The sequence below is a fragment of the Cydia pomonella genome, chromosome 10, assembly GCF_033807575.1.
Source record: "Cydia pomonella isolate Wapato2018A chromosome 10, ilCydPomo1, whole genome shotgun sequence".
Taxonomy (NCBI): domain Eukaryota; kingdom Metazoa; phylum Arthropoda; class Insecta; order Lepidoptera; family Tortricidae; genus Cydia; species Cydia pomonella.
Window position 1 is genome coordinate 2,875,292 of NC_084712.1, and position 23,926 is coordinate 2,899,217.

At 38.6% G+C, this 23,926-nt stretch overlaps 1 protein-coding gene across 2 annotated transcripts in view; it reads right to left on the reverse strand.

The window, feature by feature from the left end:
* The window catches only part of LOC133521838 (uncharacterized), a 76,311-nt gene that overhangs the window by 17,338 nt on the left and 35,047 nt on the right, over positions 1–23,926 (reverse strand). For both annotated transcript variants that reach the window (XR_009799943.1, XM_061856931.1), the window contains 4 exons: positions 21,214–21,296; positions 19,625–19,746; positions 12,899–13,044; positions 172–319 (listed from right to left, as the gene is read on the reverse strand). Coding sequence is in view for 1 of the 2 variants with exons in the window: in XM_061856931.1 (XP_061712915.1) it covers positions 172–319; positions 12,899–13,044; positions 19,625–19,746; positions 21,214–21,296 (499 nt within the window). In the remaining variant the exon portion in view is untranslated. The remainder of the gene's footprint in view (positions 1–171; positions 320–12,898; positions 13,045–19,624; positions 19,747–21,213; positions 21,297–23,926) is intronic.

The window sequence follows — 23,926 nt, forward strand, 5'->3', positions numbered from 1 at the left end:
GATAAGGTAAGGTCCACGGATAGCTATAGTCTACTCACCGATGAACGCGAGGTACTCGTCTCCAAGCGCCCAGCTGCCTTCTCTCTGTACCAAGTACTGTTCTAGCTCGCTGAGAGACTAATGTTCTTCGGGAGATAATTTAAGGCCCACGTCTAGCTATAGTCCACTCACCGATAAACGCGAGGAACTCGTCTCCAAGCGCCCAGCTACCTTCTCCCTGTACCAAGTACTGTTCCAGCTCGCTGAGCGACTGGTGTTCTTCGGGAGATAAGTTGAGGTTGCCCACGGCCGCTTGCAGCTTTGCGAACTCTGCGGCACCCTGGTGATAAGAAAATATGGTGGTAAGAATGTGGCATGAACTTGCTGTCGAAGTTTTCTCAAGGAAAAAGGGTTCTTCAAAAAGGAGACTTATCGTCAGTGTTTATAATCTGTATATGAAGAATTCGGTCGGTTTCTTTAGGAATTCTGGACTGATGATAATCGATTAAAATAAGAAATGTAACCCTTTCAAATATAATATTCCAATTCAGTTCAGCGGCCTTAGAGAAATCGGGGAACATAGAGGGATTAATCTTGGCCCTCTCTAATAATTGGTCCCTTCCACCTTATTTTAAGGCGGGATTATGGTGACTTTACTGACTTTCCTATACAAATTAAGGCCACTGAGGCTTGAGCACTGTAAGGGTCAACAAAAATCCCGTTCTTTTAGATTCAACCATCAAAAATTTTGAACCTCCTTTTTGTAGTCGATTAAAGAACGATCATTCGCCGGTCGTAAAATCATTAACTTAATTATTATTATTTGGAGCCTGTCGTGTCCCACTGCTGGGCAAAGGCCTCCCCCCAATCTCTCCACTGATCTCTGTCTAGTGCTATGTCTGGCCACTCCTTCAAGAAGGAGTCCAGTTCATAAATTCAACTTAATTATAATCCATTAAAACACAAATTCAGCTGTCGGAAACGCTCCCTCCCACGGCGTGACATCACGAACTTTTCCTCTACCGTTCTTAAACTGGGATCGACTACACTCCATTATAACTTGACACCTCCTATCGTAACAAGTATTCGTAATGGAAGATCAGAGATGTACTGACACTGACTTCGTGGTGACAATATATCTTATTACAAGGAGATAGGGTTTACATACGGTCACTTATTTCAGTTTTAGTGTGTAACTTTCCAGGGAATCACGCCGGAGCACATGTTATTGTAAGATGGCAAGAGCATATTATTTATAAGAAGTAAAATGTGTAATCCATGGCGCGGATTTTAGATCAAGGAAAAATTTGTTGATTTAATACTTCGCATATACGCATCGAGTCTACTGTAGTATGTTTATAGTAGTTTACAGTACAAATCGTGCTACTTTACCGCACTTTTCGTGCCTATTTCGAAAATTTAAAGAGCCATATGTAAAGTAAAATATTGTATGACACACGTGCGAATAGGTAATTCGCAACTCGTGTCGATTTAAAACACTCCCTTCAGTCGTGTTTTACTTGCTACTCGTTGCGGATTTCCTACTTTTCGCACTTGTATCGTAATGAACTATTATGTGACTGCTCCATAATGAAATGCGAGTGTAGGTCTATAAACAAAAGAAGAGAGTTTCATAAAAAAATCACACGAGTGTTTTATGTACAGTTACATACACTGAACGCATTATAGAGGATTTATGATATGTGTGTAAATAAAATATTGTAAATTAATAGTACATTACGATACAAGTGCGAAAAATAGGAAATTCGAAATGAGCGGCGATAAATTAAAACACGACCGAAGGGAGTATTTTAAATCGACACGAGTTGCGAATTACCTATTCGCACATGTATCGTACAACGTTTTACAGTACATATGGCCCTTTAAATTTTCGACACAGTAACGTAATATGCTAATGCGCACTAGTGCGGTAAAGTAGCAACATATATATACTGTAATAATATTTACAGTACATATGGTTAGCACATTGTATCGTAATGTACTATAATATGTTTAAGGGAAATAAGGTATATAACGCAGCTGCAGTTGCACGCGTCTATAGACTACGTTAACCGCTTTCCATGATATCCTAGATGATGTTTGGCAGTGGCATTATTATTTATTATTCTTTAGCAAACCAAGGAAAAAGCCACACTTTATGATGTCTTAGGAAATATAAACACGTGTTAACATAATGTTACTTATGTCGACTTCGCAGCGTGCCAAACAAAGCTGAGATTATTCTAAATTGATTTATAAAACAAACCCGGATTTATGCGAGTGTGTCATCGAACTCCCACGGAAGAACACTCTGGAAAATCTAAAACAGTCGCGCGTTGGTCGTGCCAGGCGAAACCGTATTTTCAAAACATATATATATAGACGACCGCTATGGCCTAGTGGGTAGTGACACTAGTGACCCTGCCTATGAAGCCGATGGTTCAAATCCTGGTAAGGGCATTTATTCGTGTGATGAGCATGGATATTTGTTCCTGAGTCATGGGTGTTTTCTATGTATTTAAGTATTTATAAATATTTATATATTATATATACCGTTGTCTAAGTACCCTCAACACAAGCCTTATTGAGCTTACAGTAGGACTTAGTCAATTTGTGTAATAATGTCCTCTAAATATATATGAGCTACCTATACATATATTTACCTTGGTCACATAATACTTTTCATATTTGTACTTATTATACAGATCAACCTAGCCCCAAACTAAGCAAAGCTTGTAAGTGTAAAAATATCGATACGAAAAATGTGCCAAAAAAATGTATACACTACCTTAATATATGGGCAATCCAGTCGTGTACTTATACATATTTTTGGCACTATATTCGTATGGATATTTTCAGACGTGACCGTACTATGGGTATTAGGCAACGATATACATACGTATATAGATAAATACATACTCATATACATAGAAAACACCCATGACTCAGGAACAAATATCTGTGTTCATCACACAAATAAATGCCCTTACCGGTGTTCGAACCCGGGACTATCGGCTTCATAGGCAAGGTCACTACCCACTAGGCCAGACCGGTCGTCAATAGTGACAGTATTTAGTACAGAATGACCACGCCCCACCCCGGCATCCCCGCCCCGAATGTAATTATCTTTCATCGCGACGACAGATTGACAGAATCTCAGTTTGACTAGCAACGTCATGACCGATAGTTGAAAATGGACCCGGGTATGTCCTTAAACTACGTCCACAAGAGAGGTATGGGCATTGTGAATGTCATCTCGCTCTGTGTGGTAGGGCACAGCTAGCGGATGTCATTCCAGATCTAGAGCAGAGCCCAACTGGGAAAATACCTATAAGAAAGCTAAATAACACTAGACCCTACTCATAGTTTTTTTTTTATACTACGTCGGTGGCAAACAAGCATACGGCCCGCCTGATGGTAAGCAGCCTCCGTAGCCTATGTACGCCTGCAACTCCAGAATAGTCACATGCGCTTTGCCAACCCTAACCCCCCCTCCGCTCGTTGAGCTCTGGCAACCTTACTCTACGGCAGGAACACAACACTATGAGTAGGGTCTAGTGTTATTTGGCTGCTGTTTTCTGAAAGGTGGAGGTACTTCTCCAGTTGGGCTCTGCTCTAGATCTGGAATGACATTTGGCGTGTTCTATAAATGATTGCCGCTTTTTGCTAGGGCGGATACACCATAGCGCGGAAATCGTTTGAATGTCTAATGAATTTAGTCATAAACGCACTAACAGCCTCAATTAGCTTTAAGTCGTTAGTTTTATGTGTCATTTCGCCTTATGTAGGTAATGTACATAAACATAAATTAATCCCTTATCACATACGAAGCCATATATGGCGGATATGATATTCAAATCTATTGGCAGCTATTAAAGTTCAAATTTAAACAGATATTTTTTATTACATGCAGTAAGGGGTTAACTTGGAAAGTTTTATAAATAAAGGGATAAGAGCGGACACCAGACTGTATGTTTGTATACGCATCAATGTACTTAAGTTTCATAGTTAAAGATATTTTGGCGCAATATATATTGAAATAGACAAGAAACCATGGCACAATATTCTGGCATTTTTTTTTATACTACGTCGGTGGCAAACAGGCATACGGCCCGCCTGATAGTAAGCAGTCTCCGTAGTCTATGTACGCCTGCAACTCCAGAGGAGTTACATGCGCGTTGCCAACCCTAACCTCCCTCGTTGAGCTCTGGCAACCTTACTCTACGGCAGGAACACAACACTATGAGTAGGGTCTAGTGTTATTTGCCTGCTGTTTTCTGTAAGGTGGAGTTACTTCCCCACTTGGGCTCTGCTCTAGATCTGGAATGACATCCGCTAGCTGTGCCCTACCACACAAAGCGAGATGACATTCACAATGCCCATGCCTCTCTTTTGGACGTAGTTTAAGGACGTACCCGGGTACCATAGTGTTGTGTTCCTGCCGGTGAGAAGGGTTGCCAGAGCTCAACTCAAAGGTGCGAAGTGTTAGGGTCGGCAATGCACATGTAACACCTCAGGAGTTGCAGGCATACATAGGCTACGGAGGCTGCTTACCATCAGGCGGGCCGTATGCTTGTTTGTCACCGACGTAGTATTGAAAAAAAAAAACTATGAATAGGGTCTAGTGGTTTTTAGCTTTCTTATAGGTATTTTCCCAGTTGGGCTCTGCTCTAGATCTGGAATGACATTTGGCGTGTTCTATAAATGATTGCCGCTTTTTGTTAGGGCGGATACACCATAGTGCGGAAATCGTTTTAATGTCTAATGAATTTAGTCATAAACGCACTAGCAGCCTTAATTAGCTTTATGCTTTTTAGGAGGGCCGTATGCTTGTTCACCACCGGCGTAGTATAAAAAAAATGATCACGTCACTTTTCGTTGCATTTGTCATATCGATATATTTTTACTTTTCATCTTATCTTGTTTAGCCCCCTGTTGGGCCCCCGGTGGCATTAATATCAACCATGAGTAAAGCAGTTGATCTATACTGGTACATAAGGTAAGTGTAAATAAGATTATTAGGGTGATTTTGGCTCTCGAAAACATTAGATTATTGTACTGGAAACAAATAGACGTGTGACAAATGCCGAACAGGTATGCCAAGAAATTTGGTCATTGGTTATGAGATCAGCCGGCCACGGGAGTAATGGAACATTCCACGTGCTAATAGCAACTCAGGGTTTATTTATTTATACCTTATTGCAAAAAATACATAGGGCTATAGTTGTGCCGTTCTCGAGAATGTTCTCCGTTTACTATGAGGAGTGTTCTCGCACGTGAACATTCCCCATACAAAACGAAGAACGTTCTCGAGAACGACACAACTATACATAAGGCTAAACAGAGACGTAAAAATGGTACAAGGAGAAAAGTAAGAAAATTACGAATTGTAAGTTAACAATGTGGTCAATGGTGCCCACTAGCAGGACCTATTTCTCGACCGGTATTAGACTAATATTATTAGTCCACGAACTGTCAAGTCGTATGGGTTACCATGGCAACACACTAATAATATTAGACTAATACCGTCCGAGAAATGGGCCCCAGCTCCTTAATTATACGCTGCTTTTACTGGACAAAACTAGTTTCATATAACATTAGGTCTGGTATATTTGTTATTTGTATTTATTGCTAAAAAAATCGGTTATAACCCACACAATAATAATATTAGACTAATACCGTCCGAGAAATGGGCCCCAGCTCCTTAATTATACGCTGCTTTTACTGGACAAAACTAGTTTCATATAACATTAGGTCTGGTATATTTGTCATTTGTATTTATTGCTAAAAAAATCGGTTATAACCAATGAGCGGAATTCTTCATAGCAAAAATCAAACTGTCAGAGGATTAACCTAACTGTTTTATCGACTTATCGATAAATATTTGTCACTTAACGAAACAAAGTTAAAGTAATGAAATCAGGCTTTTGGATATACATATAAACAAATTAACGGTGTCCCTAATTAGCTGACCTCCACTGTATTTTAGTATAATAGTAAAGAATAAAACAGAATTACATTACGATACAAGTGCGAAAAATAGGAAATCCAAAACGAGTGGCGATAAATTAAAACACGACCGACAGGAGTGTTTTAAATCGACACGAGTTGCGAATTACCTATTCGCACATGTATCGTACAACGTTTTACACTACATATGGCCCTTTAAATGTTTGGATGGTTAACTATGGATGGTTTGGGTGGTTTATTGTTTGTTAGTAAACTATATCTAAGTATACTTTTCTCAGCAATGATTCATCCGGAAGTGATTTTGATGTACAGGAACAGCAAATATATTTTTGGAAAAATATTCTAAACTGTGGATTGTTAATCTTTTTCCATGGAATATTGCACGAAACTAAAAATATGATTAAATCTATATAGAATGTGTCTGAACTCGTACTTTTTGAGCATCGTAACGAATGAGTTTTACTCACTAAGTGACTTTCAACACAATGTTTCTTTAGCTGATGTAAATGAACGTCACATTTAGAGCAATATATTGTGGAAGAATCTTCTTTGAAACTAAGAGAAGAATCTTTTTGTATCCATTTTTTTTATTTTTCTTTTAGGATTAACCATTTTAGTAACACGGCACGGAAATCACTCATGAAAACTCAAGTGACATAAAAACTGTCAATACATTTTATTTGTATTAAGTACTTTTAATACATGAATTATAAATAATTACAACATAATATTGTACAGAAACAGTAGATTAAAATAAAATGAATACAGAAATAAAATAAAAATACCCCACAAACTATTAGCCCCGTCAAAAATTAACTTTTAAGCCCCGAACTGTTCCCTACCTGGCCCAAACGTTCCAAATATGCCAGCTGCGTTGCCACGCTGAATGGCTAAGGATATTTGTTGGACCAGATAAGATCCAGCCCGGGGGTCGCAGCCTCTGTCCCTCAACCGGCGTCCAATATCTCTAACCAGCTTCTTGGCCTCGGCGCACCATGGCCCAGCCGTCTCGACAGCGACTGGAATAAAGTCATACACTGGTCCGAGGTTGGCGTAAAAAATACATAAATGACATATGTGACGCTGACATGATTTACTTTAATATGGAGATGCAAGTTGCTTATCAAAGAGGTCAAATGTTACAGAATAATCTTTTAAGTGGATTATGGATACCTAATGCGATATTATTCCGTAACATCGATAAGTCGATAAAACAGTTAGCTCAATCCCTCTGACAGTTTGATTTTTGCTATGAAGAATTCCGCTCATTGGTTATAACCCACACACTAATAATATTAGACTAATACCGTCCGAGAAATGGGCCCCAGCTCCTTAATTATACGCTGCTTTTACTGGACAAAACTAGTTTCATATAACATTAGGTCTGGTATATTTGTCATTTGTATTTATTGCTAAAAAAATCGGTTATAACCCACACACTAATAATATTAGACTAATACCGTCCGAGAAATGGGCCCCAGCTCCTTAATTATACGCTGCTTTTACTGGACAAAACTAGTTTCATATAACATTAGGTCTGGTATATTTGTCATTTGTATTTATTGCTAAAAAAATCGGTTATAACCCACACACTAATAATATTAGACTAATACCGTCCGAGAAATGGGCCCCAGCTCCTTAATTATACGCTGCTTTTACTGGACAAAACTAGTTTCATATAACATTAGGTCTGGTATATTTGTCATTTGTATTTATTGCTAAAAAAATCGGTTATAACCCACACACTAATAATATTAGACTAATACCGTCCGAGAAATGGGCCCCAGCTCCTTAATTATACGCTGCTTTTACTGGACAAAACTAGTTTCATATAACATTAGGTCTGGTATATTTTTCATTTGTATTTATTGCTAAAAAAATCGGTTAAGTGCGAGACGAACCCCGCATAGTTCATAGTTGACGCCCTCCAGCCTTTATACGGTGAATAATAAACAGCAAAAATTTCACGACTTTTAAGTCCTTTTGCTAAGAAAAGATTTAGACAGCGATGTTAACTGAAAAAATATGTGCCATAAATAGTGTTTAATTACCATATATAATTGATTGAATGGTGTGATTATTACAATTAATAATGTAAACTAAAACTAAAATATGACTAAATTAAATTTAAAATAAAACTAAAATAAATCTAATAAATAACCGGCCAAGAGCATGTCGGGCCACGCTCAGTGTAGGGTTCCGTAGTTACTCTCCCGTCACAATAAGCTAAACTGGAGCTTAAAGTGTAGTAAATGGTACCTTTCACCCGAGTTAAACAAATAGGCAAATTTGCATAATCAGTACCTAATTAAAGTAAGTCTTTTTACTATGAAGGGAAAACTTATTGCGATAACTCAAAAACAGCTAAACTGATCATGTCCGCTATAGTTTTCATTTAATATCTTTTTTAAGCTCTACGATTTTTTTCATATTTTTTGGACCTATGGTTCAAAAGTTAGAGGGGGGGGACACATTTTTTTTTCTTTCGGAGCGATTATCTCCGAATATATTCACTTTATCAAAAAATGTTTCTTGAAAACCCCTATTAGTTTTGAAAGACCTTTCCAACGATACCCCACACTCTAGGGTTGAAGCGAAAAAAAAAATTCACCCCCACTTTACGTGTAGGGGAGGTACCCTAAAAAAATTAAATTTTTAGATTTTATTGTATGACTTTGTCGGCTTTATTGATTTATATATCCATGCCAAATTTCAGCTTTCTAGCACTAACGACCACGGATCAAAGCCTCGGACAGACAGACAGACAGACAGACAGACAGACAGACAGACAGACAGACGGACATGGCGAAACTATAAGGGTTCCGTTTTATGCCATTTGGCTACGGAGCCCTAAAAATGGCCCCTGCGGCATAGTACCGAAATAATTACCATATAATGAAAGGTAGTACAGTACATAAATAAATTCAAAGGTGTATGTGAAGTCCCCAATCCGCATTGGGCTACCGTGGGGACTGTATCCCAACCCTGTGCCCAGCAGTGGGACGTATTAAGGCTAAATATTATTATTATTACAGTACAGCGCCATGAGCATTAAATCATCGGCTTACAATATTTGGCACTACCTACTTTAAGCTTTTAATTATTCCTTTATCTATTGTTACTAGACACCAGATTAGGTTGCGTTGGTGGGATATTGGGTCGGTTAGGGATTACTCAGTCCAGACAAGTCTGTCTGCCAAATCCACAATTTATGACGGTTAAATTTAGACTTTGAAAACAGCAAACAAACTGCATGGTAAAGACGGGTTTCCACCAGTGTGCGGTACTGTGCGGCACAAGCATGTTCAGTACAAAAATGCTTGTGCCGCACACTGGTGGAATCCCGCATTAAGAGGAAAGGGGACGTTTATTCTCCATTCAAACGTAGTCTTCATTTTCCTCCCTGGATATTGACATTTTGGCAAATATATTTACATAATTTGATGTATGTTAATAATAGCTAATAATATACTATTTGTCCTCTGTTGTGGGCAATGGGTCAGCGGACAAAGTCGCTATTGTTTATAAATTATAAAAAAAATTAGGGTACGGTTGCTACTAACATAACTGATAAGCTATAAGTAACACATTTAAGGATCATATGTTGTATGTATGTATGTATGTCACTTTATTGCATATAAACAGGTTAACATAAAACAGACAAAACAAAACAAAAAAAAAATGTTATGTACAAAGGCGAACTTATCCCTAGAAGGGATCTCTTCCAGCTAACTTTTGAGAAAATGCGAAAGGATCAAACACTAACAGGTGAAAGACAAATCAATATTTACAGAAGCAATAATTAATAGTAGTAGTAATAGTAGTTGTCTTTAATAAAGAAATTTTAATTTTTAATAGCTATGTTTTTTTTTTCGATTTTTTGATTAATATAAGTTATAAGCGAAAAACAGGTTACACACAATTTTTTAAAGCTCCTAACTCTTATAATAAAAAATCAAACGGTAAGGCATAGCTATTATTAAAATACTTCGAATCGTGTAAAAATATTTGCAATAATGTTAATATCCAGAGGGGAAAATGAGGTCCACGTTTGTATGAAAAGGCAATTTCGCGTGGGGTCCAAAACTTTCGTCTTAATGTTCCTTGTAAAAACTGTTACGGTGGAATTCATGACCTCCTAAGGCTCACGGTCCTAGTTATAGTACTTATTCAGTTATGTAGTTATTTAGTATATGCGCCTTTGAAAAATAAATGAAAAAAAAAGTTCAATGATATGATAATTTTCAAACAAAATAAAATCAACTCTATTTCCTACAGTATGAGTACAAACTTTAATAGCAAAGGGTCTAGCAGGCTAAGGAAGGAGAAGTGGCCCCAGTGACGAATATCAGATTTTTATAATGTCATTTTTTGGCTATTTTACAATATAGAAACACCTTAACTTTCAGCCCCCTATCTTGAACCGTCACCGAGGTAATGTCAAAAATGACATTTTATGGACACATTTTTCAAAATCGTTTTTCTCCTGAACTAACTATAGTTCAGGAGAAAAACGATTTTGAAAAATGTGTCCATAAAATGTCCTACTCATTCTTTGAAGCTATGGTTTGGTTTGATTGCTCTACCTTATATAGTTCAGGAGAAAAACGACTTTGAAAAATGTATCCATAAAATGACGTTTTTGACATTACCTCGGTGACGTTTCAAGATAGGGGGCTGAAAGTTAAGGTGTTTCTATATTATAAGATAGCCAACAAATGACATAGTAAAAATCCGATATTCGTCACTGGGGCCACTTCTCCTTCCTTAGCCTGCTAGCCCCTTTTAGATTTTTCATTTGTATGGCTAGAACAAGCCGTTGTTAATACTGACATTTTTGTTTCTTAGAAACAAAAACATTTACAAACGTTTATTGTTCTATAAATAAAATAAAAACCGGCCAAGTACGAGTCGGACTCGCGCACGAAGGGTTCCGTACCATTATCTATAAAAACGAGCAAAAAAATCACGTTTGTTGTATGGGAGCCCACTTAAATATTTATTTTATTCTGTGTTCTAGTATTTGTTGTCATAGCGGCAACAGAAATACATCATGTGTGAAAATTTCAACTGTCTAACTATCACGGTTCATGAGATACAGCCTGGTGACAGACGGACGGGCGGACAGCGGAGTCTTAGTAATAGGGTCCCGTTTTTGGGTACGGAACCCTAAAAACGTAGGCACTAAAGTCAAATACAAAAGCCGTTATTCGACACATGTGTCTTCACGACTACCGTAACTTTAAATCTCAAGTTGATCATTACCAGAGCCCGTAACTTTCATGCCGTTGACAGAAAAATGACGTCACGCTACATAGAGTATGATTCCAATTAAGATTTTCGTATTAATTAATCATTTGTAAACCTCTTTAGGTAACTGATACATATACTTGACAATCAGTATAGAAAAGTCCAACTGACTTTCATTTTATTGTCACACAAATAAATAATAGAATATTAATTTATGAGACAAGCGTTACTAATTGCCCTTAAGGTAAATAGATTGGATATAGGTGCTTTTCAGAGCATCTTAGCTGTACCGACATCAGAAGAGGCTAAAAAGATATTTTTATATGTACTAGATTATTTTAAAAGGTACAAGTCCCATAACTAGACATGTAAGAATACTAGAATAAGGTACGATGGGGCTGGCATAATCATGTAACTGATTTAAGTCCCTAAATAATAAATAGAAAATAATAATAATAATAATACATATTTTTGGTTTTTAACAGCGTAACAAGCTTTTATTCACGTAACAAGTATTTATTATGATACCCATCAATAAGTAAGTTATCTAAATTTGTAGTAACTCTGTATGTTAAATTACGTCATTTTTGCGTCAACGGCATGAAAAGTACGGGCCCTGATCATTACACAAACTGTCTTCCGGTTGGCTTCATTGGATTTATCAGTGTTACATTTGCCTGTGTAAAAGGTCACCGTGTAATTATATCGCGTCGATAATCCTGTCTTAACTGCAGACACACAGCATTAGCGAGCTGGCAACGTGCCAGATGCAACAGGAAGGGTTATGGTTATTACTATGTTTACTAACAATCGACACACATTGGTGGTAAATGTCAGTCGACAATTGTTCTGCTTAATTTGGGTGTTTCATCATCGAGTCCTGAGTACGGTCTAAAAAAAGTGTTCATCAAATTTACACTAGGGGTACTGGTTACCGTAAGGCATCAATACCGTAAGGTATTCTCATAGAAAACTAAAACTTTCATACAATTTTTAACACGCTTTTATTAGGTCGACCTGTATGTAACTATGTAATGGAATCTAAGGTAACTAATTTAACCATCTTCCAAGGATCGTAGCGTCATAAAAATTGGCAGCTGTATGTAGTTCTGATGACAATACAATAATATTGTACTGTTGAACTGATCTGATGATGGAGCCGAAATATATGAACTGGAACTTCATGATGGAACATCGTATCATAGCTGTGTTTGGATTTGTTAGAAAAGTCTTGTAATGAACTTTGACCACGACTAGGTTTCAAGGTCTGATGATGAAGCCGGAAGATAGGCACTGGCATTCCATGATGGAATATCATAGTCGTGTTTGCACTTGTGAGAAAGGTCACGTAATGGACTTTGTACACGATCGGGTTTCAAGGTTATAACAAGGTGGTATGGAAGGTGGAGGTGAGGAATGGAATCTCCATGTACCAAAAAGTGTCATCAAAAAAACTTAAATAGGTGGCGCTACAATCCCTAAAATACTTGAAAAAAAAAACAAATCATAGACAGCACACTTCACTCCGTCAATAACGCCTAGGTTCTTAGCTAATCTAGCGCTACTTTGGAGAGATTTTGAACTATTATTTATAGCTGACAGCTGGACACTAGAACTGTCGCTACCATAAGAGATTTCACTCCTTTTAATTCCACACCCCATACTGGCTGGGTCATATCTACTACTATGTCGTACTCACGTCGATGTCCTTGAAGGTGATGGGCGGGTCCTTGGCCCTGCGCCTCAGCTCGGCAGCACCACGTTCGTCTTCTTCTGGCTCGCTGCTGGGCCCGGCGCGGGCGCGCAGCTCTTCTTGTGGGGGTGCTTCGACTGCTTCTGCCATGTCTGAAGGAAAAATGTGATTTAGAAGTCGAAAGCGTAGCGGGAGTAATTGATAAAGAAGAAACACTCTTATCCAGAAATAAGATTTATTTACATGGTTCCATGACATCAACTATATTTTTACAATATATAAATAGCAAAAAGCAAACTGAAAATCAGTGCTGCAGCCTCCGAGCTGTAGCATAATGCCGAGCTTGAGCCTTTTTTCTGGCACACTTAGTTTAACTGTTTTGTATGTTCGCAAAAAAATACTTTTCTTTCTTTCTTTCTTCAAATATGCCTGAATCGAACGCTCTTTCTAATTATGGATAGCAGTTTGGTAAAATTGTTAAAAATAGAAGCTACCGCTTTTAAAGCTCTGCTTCTGAAGCTTTTAGTACACCGGTACAGAGCTAACACAGCCTGAACAATTTTGAATTGTAATTCGCGATAAGGACACATAACGGACTATGAAACGAAAAGAAAAATGCTTTTGTTTTAAATAAAAAGTGATACAGGCAACTATAGTCCGACCAAGTCAAGGCTGCAACGATTTTGAATGCACACGCTGTGCAAGTGTTATTTTAACGTCAAAAGTCGATGAAATTATGACGTATAAATAACACTTGCGCTGCGAGTGCTATCAAAATCGTTGCAGACTTATCTTGTTCTTACTTTATGGAGTTATTAAATCTGTTTTATATATTTTTCGAATACGATTGGTCGAAGCGCCCTCTATGCTACGTTTTATTTCGAAGTAGCTTTTATCACTAGATGACGAGAGCTCTTGTAATTCGAGTTGTTTAAAAAAGGAACTCAAAGAGACGCAATTATCCCATAGTTGCTTTTGCCCCGGAACACATATCTTAATAAAAGCCTTTCTTTTTTAAATCTGAAAGAACATATTGTCATATTTTGGTACGTGTCGACATTAAGTCTCTCTTCCAGCCGCCGGCAGCTGTTGGTAAATAAACAGCTATAAACGTCGGCGTGACTCACTTGTTGACTCCAGCGCACACGGCTCAAAATATTCCACCCTAAAACCAAATACAGTGAAACCTCGACAACTCTCAGTTGCTGTTTGTATGCTCCCTCAACGACTAGATTTCTTTTTCGACCGTTTTCGCCATTTGTAAGGTACTTCTACCAGGCTTTTTCGAGCCTTAAAAACTGATAAACTCGCTCCTCGAAATAGCACCAAGCTGTGATGTGTATGCGAGTAGGTAGTTAGACGTAATGTATGTCATGTATGCTTGAGGTTCTGCGAGACGATGGATGAACGGCCTTCTGTGATATGTTAAGTACCTAATACGTGTATAAAATTGTATATTGGTTTCACAGTGTTTTGGATAACTGTTTTGCTGTGAAACTTAATGAATAAAGAAATAATAAAAATAACTCGGACATTTTATACACATGCTCTGGCTTAAAAGCAATAAGAAAGTACAGAGGGAAATACTTGGAACACAATTTTTGACTCTGTAACTTTGTTTGGACTAGTGATATGATATCGTTGATGTGTTAATCTCCTAACTAGTCCAAACACAGATACGAAGCCAAAAATTGTGTTCCAAACATTTCCCTCTATAACTTTTTTGAGCATTCTACAGAAGGTCGTTTGAGAAGGAGTGAAGCTCTTCCTTTCTGACTGAGCGACGTACGTATAAAAATACGAGACTTCTTGTCCCATGACGATCTTACCAGCAATACATTTTATATGCCGGTCTTTTCCACATTCACCTTTACGGCTACCAGCGAATAAGTCAGTTCGACACGCTAATGCAGTATGGTAAGGCTAGGTTAATTGTTGTTCTTTTTGAGTGTTTTTCCTCAATATCAGATATCATTTATAACTAACTAACTTCATCGTCGTCGAATAATATGTTTGAGATGTTTTACGTACAATAACTGATGATCTTGTTTTGTGTACTATCTAATGTGTAGTCTTGGCGCGTGTGTCTAGTGTGTAGCGAAGGTGCATAATTGCATATCTAAACCTACACGCTAAGAAGTTTAAAAGCCTATATTATCTCTGACCTCTCGACTGAACAGTGGAGAGTGCCAATACATCGACTGATCTGATAACTAGGTCGTTCACAGTTGGCCAATACAAATAAAAATATCAACAACGGCAATGCAAATAGAACTCTTATTTTTTTTTATACCACGACGGTGGCAAACAAGCATACGGCCCGCCTGATGGTAAGCAGTCACCGTAGCCTATGGACGCCTGCAACACCAGAGATTATTGTAACATTTTCGTGAATTGCTGAAAATTGTTTGAAAGTAGTAACCCCTTGTCTGTGTATGATAAGGACCCTGACTTTTTTTCTGGCCTATACAGCACAACCGAGGTTTGATCACACCATTTTTGACCACCACACACATAATGACAGGCTAAAACATTGTGGGATCTCTAAATCTAAGACCGTCACTTGGACTTGGGAAAATAAGTATGTTTGAACCAAAGGCTAAAAGAGTAGACTATCTGCTCTTCTTTTACTCCTCAATCAGGTCCTAAAGTTGCAGGACATACCACTTAAAATCATTGAAATAGATTTGGTTTTCCGATTACTTGTATTATTTGCAAATCAATGTCTTAAACAGTGTTTAATATTTTGCGAACAAAAATATCTACTATGGTCCATTGGGATAAGTTCGAATGCGGGATAATATATTATAATTATAAAGTAGTAACATTTTCTACTGTAGCAACAGTACGCAAGATGCCTTTGTAAGCGTTGCAGTAGAGTAAGTGTTGCTAAATTATGAACTGCTTCTGTTTTTATAGACATTAAATTTGCTTTTTTCATAACTACCCCGATTCGAAGTTATCCCAATGCAGGCACAATTTAAGTGTTCAGCCATAAAAGCGTGTCATATATTTTTCGTTTCGTTGTGCAAGAAATTTATTGAAAATGATTGAAGAATAAGAATCTAAACACATTTAGTACAAACGAGATATAACTCTGGTTCATTCAACCTCTTAAAATAGTAGCGACCTTATTAGAAACTTATAAGAACGTTGTGACATGGTTTTAAGACATTGACTTCTCTTATATTTTTACTTTCAAATTTTCAATATTTTTACTTTTAAATGCCTAGAAATTATCGACTCTATTTCAATGGCATTAAGAATAAGCAAACTTCTGTAACGTTAAGTTCTGATTGAAAAGCATTATTATCAGAGTTTCAGAACTCTTCAGAATCTTTTAACTGCTGAAAATGCTAGAACTAGATTTTAGATCTGATAAAATCCCATGGCTTGTAAATTCAACAATGACATCACTCTTCCCATCATCAGAAAATTCTAAAGAGCGTCCGTAAACGAGAGTGAAAAGCTTAAAGCGATTGTCTTACAAAACACTATACACCAAATTAGAATCCGTTAACATTCCATCGTCACGTTACCGCGCTGAAACCAGAGCAGCGGGAGCACATGCTCCCCCTTTTACCACACCAAAGTTCACAAATCTATTGATAGACCGTCACTTACACCGTTTCTTTCGCAATAAACCTAACCTAAGTTAACCGTTCGCTAAAAATACACAACACTGACACTATTAGCACTTTATACCTGAAAAGCTGGTGTTGCGCGGACGGCGAACTGTGCGGGAATGGCGGCTGGAGGAAAGCCAAACGGTTTGTATTTATAAATGTGCCCCGCTCCCCTCGTTCACGATCAGGATCAGCGGGTTAACTAGGGTTTTTAACTGAAAATTTTTGGGCAACTAATCACGGGTACTCCTAACCGGAGTTCTTGCTCCGTAAACGCGGTTAGTCCTTTGAAAATACGTCCCTTTTCTAGAAGGTTCTACGGGAATAAGTTCTGTCTACAGAATGCCCCGTTTGTATGTCCTGTCTTGAAACGTCCGATTCGCAAAATGCCTCTTCCATGAAAAGTTCGCTAATAAAAACAGACAACTCTTCTTCGAGTTTTGTCAATAATATTCTTTAAATAAACGTAGTTTTTTAGTAACTTTCACACTAAAGCTTTAGTTTCTTTTTCTATTTATACCAAAAAGGCGGCATAATAGTGGGTTTTTCCGCTTGCTTCTAGTCAAGATAGAAGGGGAAAGCCCCGGAAGCTGGCTATAGACTTTGCAAGGGTGTACTTGCCTTCCAATGGCCCTACAAAATAAGTCGCCGAAGACATCGCAAGAAGGAAAAATCGGAAAACAGACCCTGTAGACTCAGCGCGAGCGCCCAATATATACCTTTCTTTAACTGTATTAATTAGATCGAGTAGGTTCAAAACAGTTACTGAGAATGCAAGAGCGATAAATGAGATCCCTGTTATCTTAGAAAATAATATAAAATATTCAGTTGAACTGAATAAGCGCTAAATTCCCTCACACACCACAGCGAATTATCCGTTCTTTGGAACTTGTATGCAGTGTTACCAGGGATTTTGAATCATGAGTTACGATTCGTTTAATGATAAGTCACAATTTTATTGTAATAGTCACATTTTTTCCCTTGCGTTATAAAATAAAAAGAAAAACTTCATGGGTGTAACTTTTGTGACCATCTAGCAACACTGCTTGTATTTGGCAAATCGTAAAATATTTCGTTATCAGTGTAGATTTGCCTTATATTAGATAAAACTGACGTACCTATGCAAATCGTTATCATGGGAGCCAAGCCCCTCCTAACTCCCAGAGTATTTTTTTTTATTCCATTATAGTTTAAAGTTCGATTTGAATTTGTCATTTTGAAAGGACATAGGGACTTGGGAGGTTAGATGAGATTTTTAAAGGTTATGTTAGAATTATAAAAGTTGTCCCGCTTGCGGTGCGTTCAACTCGCGCAATAATAGCGCGGACGGCTCGTCGCGTTCGCACCCTGATTTATGCCGAACAATTTAAATTGTACGCTTTGGGATTCTTCCTGTGTGACTAAGGTAATGGAGGAAATAAAGTCAATCAGAAACACGTGAATTTAGCAGTGTTTTTTCAGATTTAACAAATTGTTTTCAAGAGTTTCGGCTTTTTGTCGAGGCGATGGATGGTGTTCTGTGTGTGCACGGTATAAAACGACAGATGAGCTTTCATTATCACTTTTTACATGTTACACAAGATTCCAAAAAGCTGGAATAGTTCTTGGAAATTTCTAGAAAACATTTACAAGAAATAAATTGAAACTAGTATAAAATGTGGGAAATTTTCTAAATATTATCCATGTGGAAAATCTTGCGGGTCAGTTTATTAACCATTGCGCTTCGCTACGACATTAGACTTGAGGTACGGTAAGTTGTGTAGCAGACATAACTTACCTTGTTCATTGGTCTGATCGCGAGCCATCTTATCTGCTAGTGCGGTACATATTTGCATTCTGCTTCCGCACAGTTGTCTGAACCTGCTGCCTACAACACAGCCTACCTAGTTCATTGCTCTGATCACCTCCGTGCTTGCGGCGTTTCTTTCAGCGTTATTTGCCAGCGCGCTCTGTTCTGGACTGAACCTTCTACCTACACAACCTACCTAATTCATTGCTCTGATCGCCTTCGAACTTGCTTCGAGCTTGTGTGTGCACGGTATAAAACGACAGATGAGCTTTCATTATCACTTTTTACATGTTACACAAGATTCCAAAAAGCTGGAATAGTTCTTGGAAATTTCTAGAAAACATTTACAAGAAATAAATTGAAACTAGTATAAAATGTGGGAAATTTTCTAAATATTATCCATGTGGAAAATCTTGCGGGTCAGTTTATTAACCAGTGCGCTTCGCTACGACATTAGACTTGAGGTACGGTAAGTTGTGTAGCAGACATTACTTACCTTGTTCATTGGTCTGATCGCGAGCCATCTTATCTGCTAGTGCGGTACATATTTGCATTCTGCTTCCGCACAGTTGTCTGAACCTGCTGCCTACAACACAGCCTACCTAGTTCATTGCTCTGATCACCTCCATGCTTGCGGCGTTTCTTTCAGCGTTATTTGCCAGCGCGCTCTGTTCTGGACTGAACCTTCTACCTACACAACCTACCTAATTCATTGCTCTGATCGCCTTCGAACTTGCGGCGTTCCTTTCAGTGTTCTTTGCCAGTGCGCCCTGCTCTGGAGTAAACCGGCTACCTGCACAACCTACCTAGTTCATTGCTTTGATCGCCTCCATTCTTGCGGCTTTTCTTCCAGCGTTCTTTGCCAGCACGCTCTGCTCTAGACTAAACCTTCTACCTGCACAACCTTCCTAGTTCATTGCTCTGATCACCTCCGTGCTTGCGGCGTTTCTTTCAGCGTTCTTTGCCAGCGTGCTCTGCTCTGGACTGGAACTGCTACCTACACAGCCTACCTACCTAGTTCATTGCTCTGGTCACCTCTGTGCTTGCGGCGTTTCTTTCAGCGTTATTTGCCAACGCGCTCTGCTCTGGACTAAACCTACTACCTACACAGCCTACCTTGTTCATTGCTCTGGTCGCCTCCTTACTAGCGGCGTTTCTTTCAGCGTTATATGCCAGCGTGCTCTGCTCTGGACTGAACCTGCTAACACAACCTACCTTGTTCATTGCTTTGATCACCTACGTACTTGCGGCGTTTCATTCAGCGTCCTTTGCCAGCGCGCTCTGCTCTGGACTGAACCTGCTACCTACACAACCTACCTTGTTCAGTGCTCTGGTCGCCCCCGCCCTGCTTGCGGCGTTTCTTTTCGCGGCGGCGCTCCTTACGAGCCAATTTGTCGGCTAGTGCGGTACGTCTCTGCTCCAAGACCGTTGATTGGGCCCTGCAAACAACATTATATTAGAACCCCCGTTTATTACATGATTTAATACACTACACGGCATATTCAACATTACTAATCAATCAAATCTCTTGAGATGTACATGTCATCGCTATATCGGTTACATACATGGATTAGCTACGAAGATTACTTTGATGCCAGACCATTCCCGAACAACTTTTTTCAGTGTTCTACCTACTTGTATAACCATGAAATAGATATACGTGTAATTAATGGTGTGGATTAATGTGTGGAGTTAGATTTATGATTACTCTGTATTTGTTAAATAAAATGTAGTTGAAGAATGAGTAGAAGCTATACAAATTATTTCCGAAAGGCAAATCCTGTCAATACTACACTGTATCTATATGACTTATTAGAAATGTGTACAAAATAACAATAACTTACATGAAACATAAAGAAACTAGGAATAACAACTTAGAAAAATAAGCAAAATTATAACGATATTTGCTTACGATTGTTACCGAAGCGTCCCAGCGTTTTCTATATTTTATTAAATACTTCTAGAAAAATAGTGTATTATTTATACAACTTTTTTTTTGTTTCGGGGTTACAAATATCGGTCGCTTCCGCTAAATGATACTTATAAAATTATAACATTATTTATTCAACCGAAGAAATAGAAACAAGGAAACTTTTTAACATAATTAAATACTAAACATTTGTTTCGTGATGCGATTAATAATCGCGCGGGAAACGCATCTTTTAGTTCTACTATACTGTCACCAGTGTCACCGCCGTGGAACGTCACTGGTCCCCCGCCGTCTCGGCAGTCGACGCATCGTCCGCAATAACGCCATTGTGCGCAACATTAAGGTAAACAAGAGCAGCGTGCGACCAGTTCGAGATGCGAATAATAATCGCGCGACAAACGCATCCGGCGGCCGCCATGACGGTCCTACAATATTGGGCCGGCCTAGTAGATTTCGAGCTGTAAGCAGTTTTTGTCGCAGAGACACGTAAAGAGACGGGAGGGCGAGGAGTGTTCTGTATATCCGATCCGGGGCAGGATCCGTTCCGATTCCGGTAGAGTAAGTCCGTGTTCTGCGGGTCTGGTGCGGAGGCGCCCTAAGCCAAAAGGACAGATTTACGAATAGGAAAAGGTATGAGGTAAGGAAGGGAATAAATAAATAATATGATGTTAGAAATACACTATAGTTTACATAGAATGTACTTGACAGGATTTGCGTTTCGACGCCTACACGTAGCCGATTAGCAACGCACATTAAGAATTTTGCTCTACGAATTTATTTAGGCGCCACAGCTGAAGTCCACAAACAGAAACACGTAGTTACGTAGTCGTATACACACCTAAATATCAATATATCTTAAGCGTCTCACTGCGGGAATAATACTAATAATAAAGGGGTACATAGATGGGCCAAAGATTAATAAAAATCCGTTACCAGTTTACCAACACCTTAAGTATTCTAAATTGCATTTACTGACCTGGCTTCCTCGATCTGAGTGTTGAGTGTGAGATAGTCCGGGCTGTCCTGCCGGTCATACCGCACGCCTCCGCCGTTGATCGACTGCCAACAAACAACCTCATATTATTATTAGTTATCTAAATCCTCTTGTACGATTCACAAGTATCGTACCGTCGATTTGTACTTAGAAATTACCAGTTCAGACCTGAAATTTCACAAGCAAAAATGTATCGATCTAAAAGCTTTGAAGGATGATAGCAAGAGGCCTGATGAGGTGTCTTTAGTTCCTAGGAGCTTAAGACGGATGTTAGTGTGGGATGCTACCTGCGTAGACACGCTGGCACCGTTCCACCTCCCATGGGCTAGTAAAAACGGACGGAGCGGCGGAAAGCGCCGAAATTTTGAAACGTGGTAAACATAAGAGCCTCTGTAGAGAGTAACATTTTTACCATTTGGCGTTGAAACTTTATGTCCAGTCGCCATCAGATATATGGTAGCGGCCAAGGTACTCAAATATTTCGGAGCAGCATTAAATTTCAATATATTAGTTACGATAGATAAGGTCTATAATATCGGACCATATAATTCGCCGTAAATTTGGGAGCAGCGACTTTTCAATTAATTCGTGACATACAATGAGACAAAGATATCGTAACAAACAGATCGTCAATGGTATCTAAGCAGTCAAGGTGATCATAAATATCGGAACATTTATGAAAAAATATACTGTAAATCCGTATGACATAGTACAGTCGCCATCAGATATATCGGAGCGGCCAAGGTGGTCACAAATATCTGAACAAAACCTCTATTGTCAAGGCGATAAAGTACATGTTCAGATATTTGCCCGCTCCGATATATTTGATGGCGACTACCTACACATTTGAATTCGTTACTACCTATATTGACTAAGTTGTCAATGTCAAGGATGATTTTGACGACTATTATGGATGAGCAAGTAAGTTTCTTAGACACATGAGATAATTTCAAGCAGCATTCTCGAAAACTGTATATTGATAGGTAAGCTAACGACACCAGTGCTCGATATTCACGCAATGATCGACACTTTCAACCTTATTTCATAAGTAATAGACGTGAACTACTGGTGTCGTTTATTGGGTATTAAGTTGTCGATCATTGGTATCACTACCTTATTCATATGAATATAAAAACTTAATATAAATAAAAAAACTGATTTAGTAGAAAATATTTTTATTTTAAGAATCAAACACGAACAATATTTACTTATACCATTAAAATAACCTTTTAATACGTGCTTCGCTAGCCGTAAACAAAATAAAACTCTGCTTTTCTTCAGCCTGTGAAAACGTTAGTACTTCGTGTAACTTCCCGGTGGCTCGGCGTTTAATACAGCTTGCAATCGTCTTCGCATTGAGCCGACCAGATTTTCACACACGTTTCGCCCTCTAAAAGACTCCCAAACGTTAAGAGCGTGGCGTCTTAAAGCATCTTTGGTGCGACACTGGTTTCCGTCCCACTCTTACACCATTTTACCCCATAGATTTTCTATGGGGTTGAGATCGGGGCTCTTTGCAGGCATTTTTATGCGAGTCAGCACATCTCTGTGGTCATGAATCCATCCCGGAACCAAGCGAGCATTATGCACGGAGCTGTTGTCTTGCATGAATGTTATATGCTCATTGGGGTAAAATATTTGGGCAGTAGGCAAAAACGACTCCTCAAGTATTTCTTTGTAATCCACCGCATTCATACGACCTGTAATTTCTACCAGCTCCCCTGGGCCATCTTTACACATCCAGCCCCAAAATCCAATTGTAATACGCCCACTCTGGCGGTTAGGCACTACATTTTGCTCCAGATAACGCGTATTGTCTGGTCTCCATAAACTCATTCTGCCATTATCTGCTGAACAGAACACCTTTTCGTCCATAAAAATGACTTTATTAAAATTATGATTCAAATACCTAGCTGCAAATTGCAACCTGTCCTCTTTGTGTCTATCAGTTAGTGCCGGTTTCCTTGCTGGCACTCTATTTTGTAAACCACCCTCTTTTAGACGCCGTCGTATGGTACTGCTCGATACTTGGTATTGGTTTGCAAACTGGGTGGTATTTATGAATCTTTCTTCACGAGCTTGATTTATAATATCCATGTCTAGACGCCGTGTCGTAGAACGTGGACAAAAGATACATGATTCGACAAAGCTCCTTCTTGCTGCCATCTCTCCAGCCATCGATACACGGTGTTTCTCTGAAATAAAATTTTAATTTATTAAATCATTATCGTAATAACCTTTGCATTTAAATTCTGTAAGTATGTATAGTAAACAATACTTACTGCAACTCCAACTTCATTAGCTACGTCTGTTATAGGCAGACCATCATTCCGCAATTGTATAATTTTCTTTTTTATTTCAATATCTACGCGATAGGGTATCATGGTCGTGGGCAAAATTGTTAAAGATTAAAATAACAATTTTCGCAGTCTACTTTCGATAAAATATTACGAGGATAACAATTGCAGGAAGTTGTCAACGTCAAGAATATAGAAAACCAAGAAAACATGAAGAAATCAAATATCGAACGCAGTTTGAAGTAGGACTACGCGAGTTAAAAGAGTTCGCACGTGAAAGATAATTACCAAGTAGGTTCTAGTACTTGATCAACAATTCAAACGTGATAGATATTAGATACCTATACTAATCATTTTAAGTGCAGTCGCCATCAGATATATCGGAGCGGCCAAGGTGG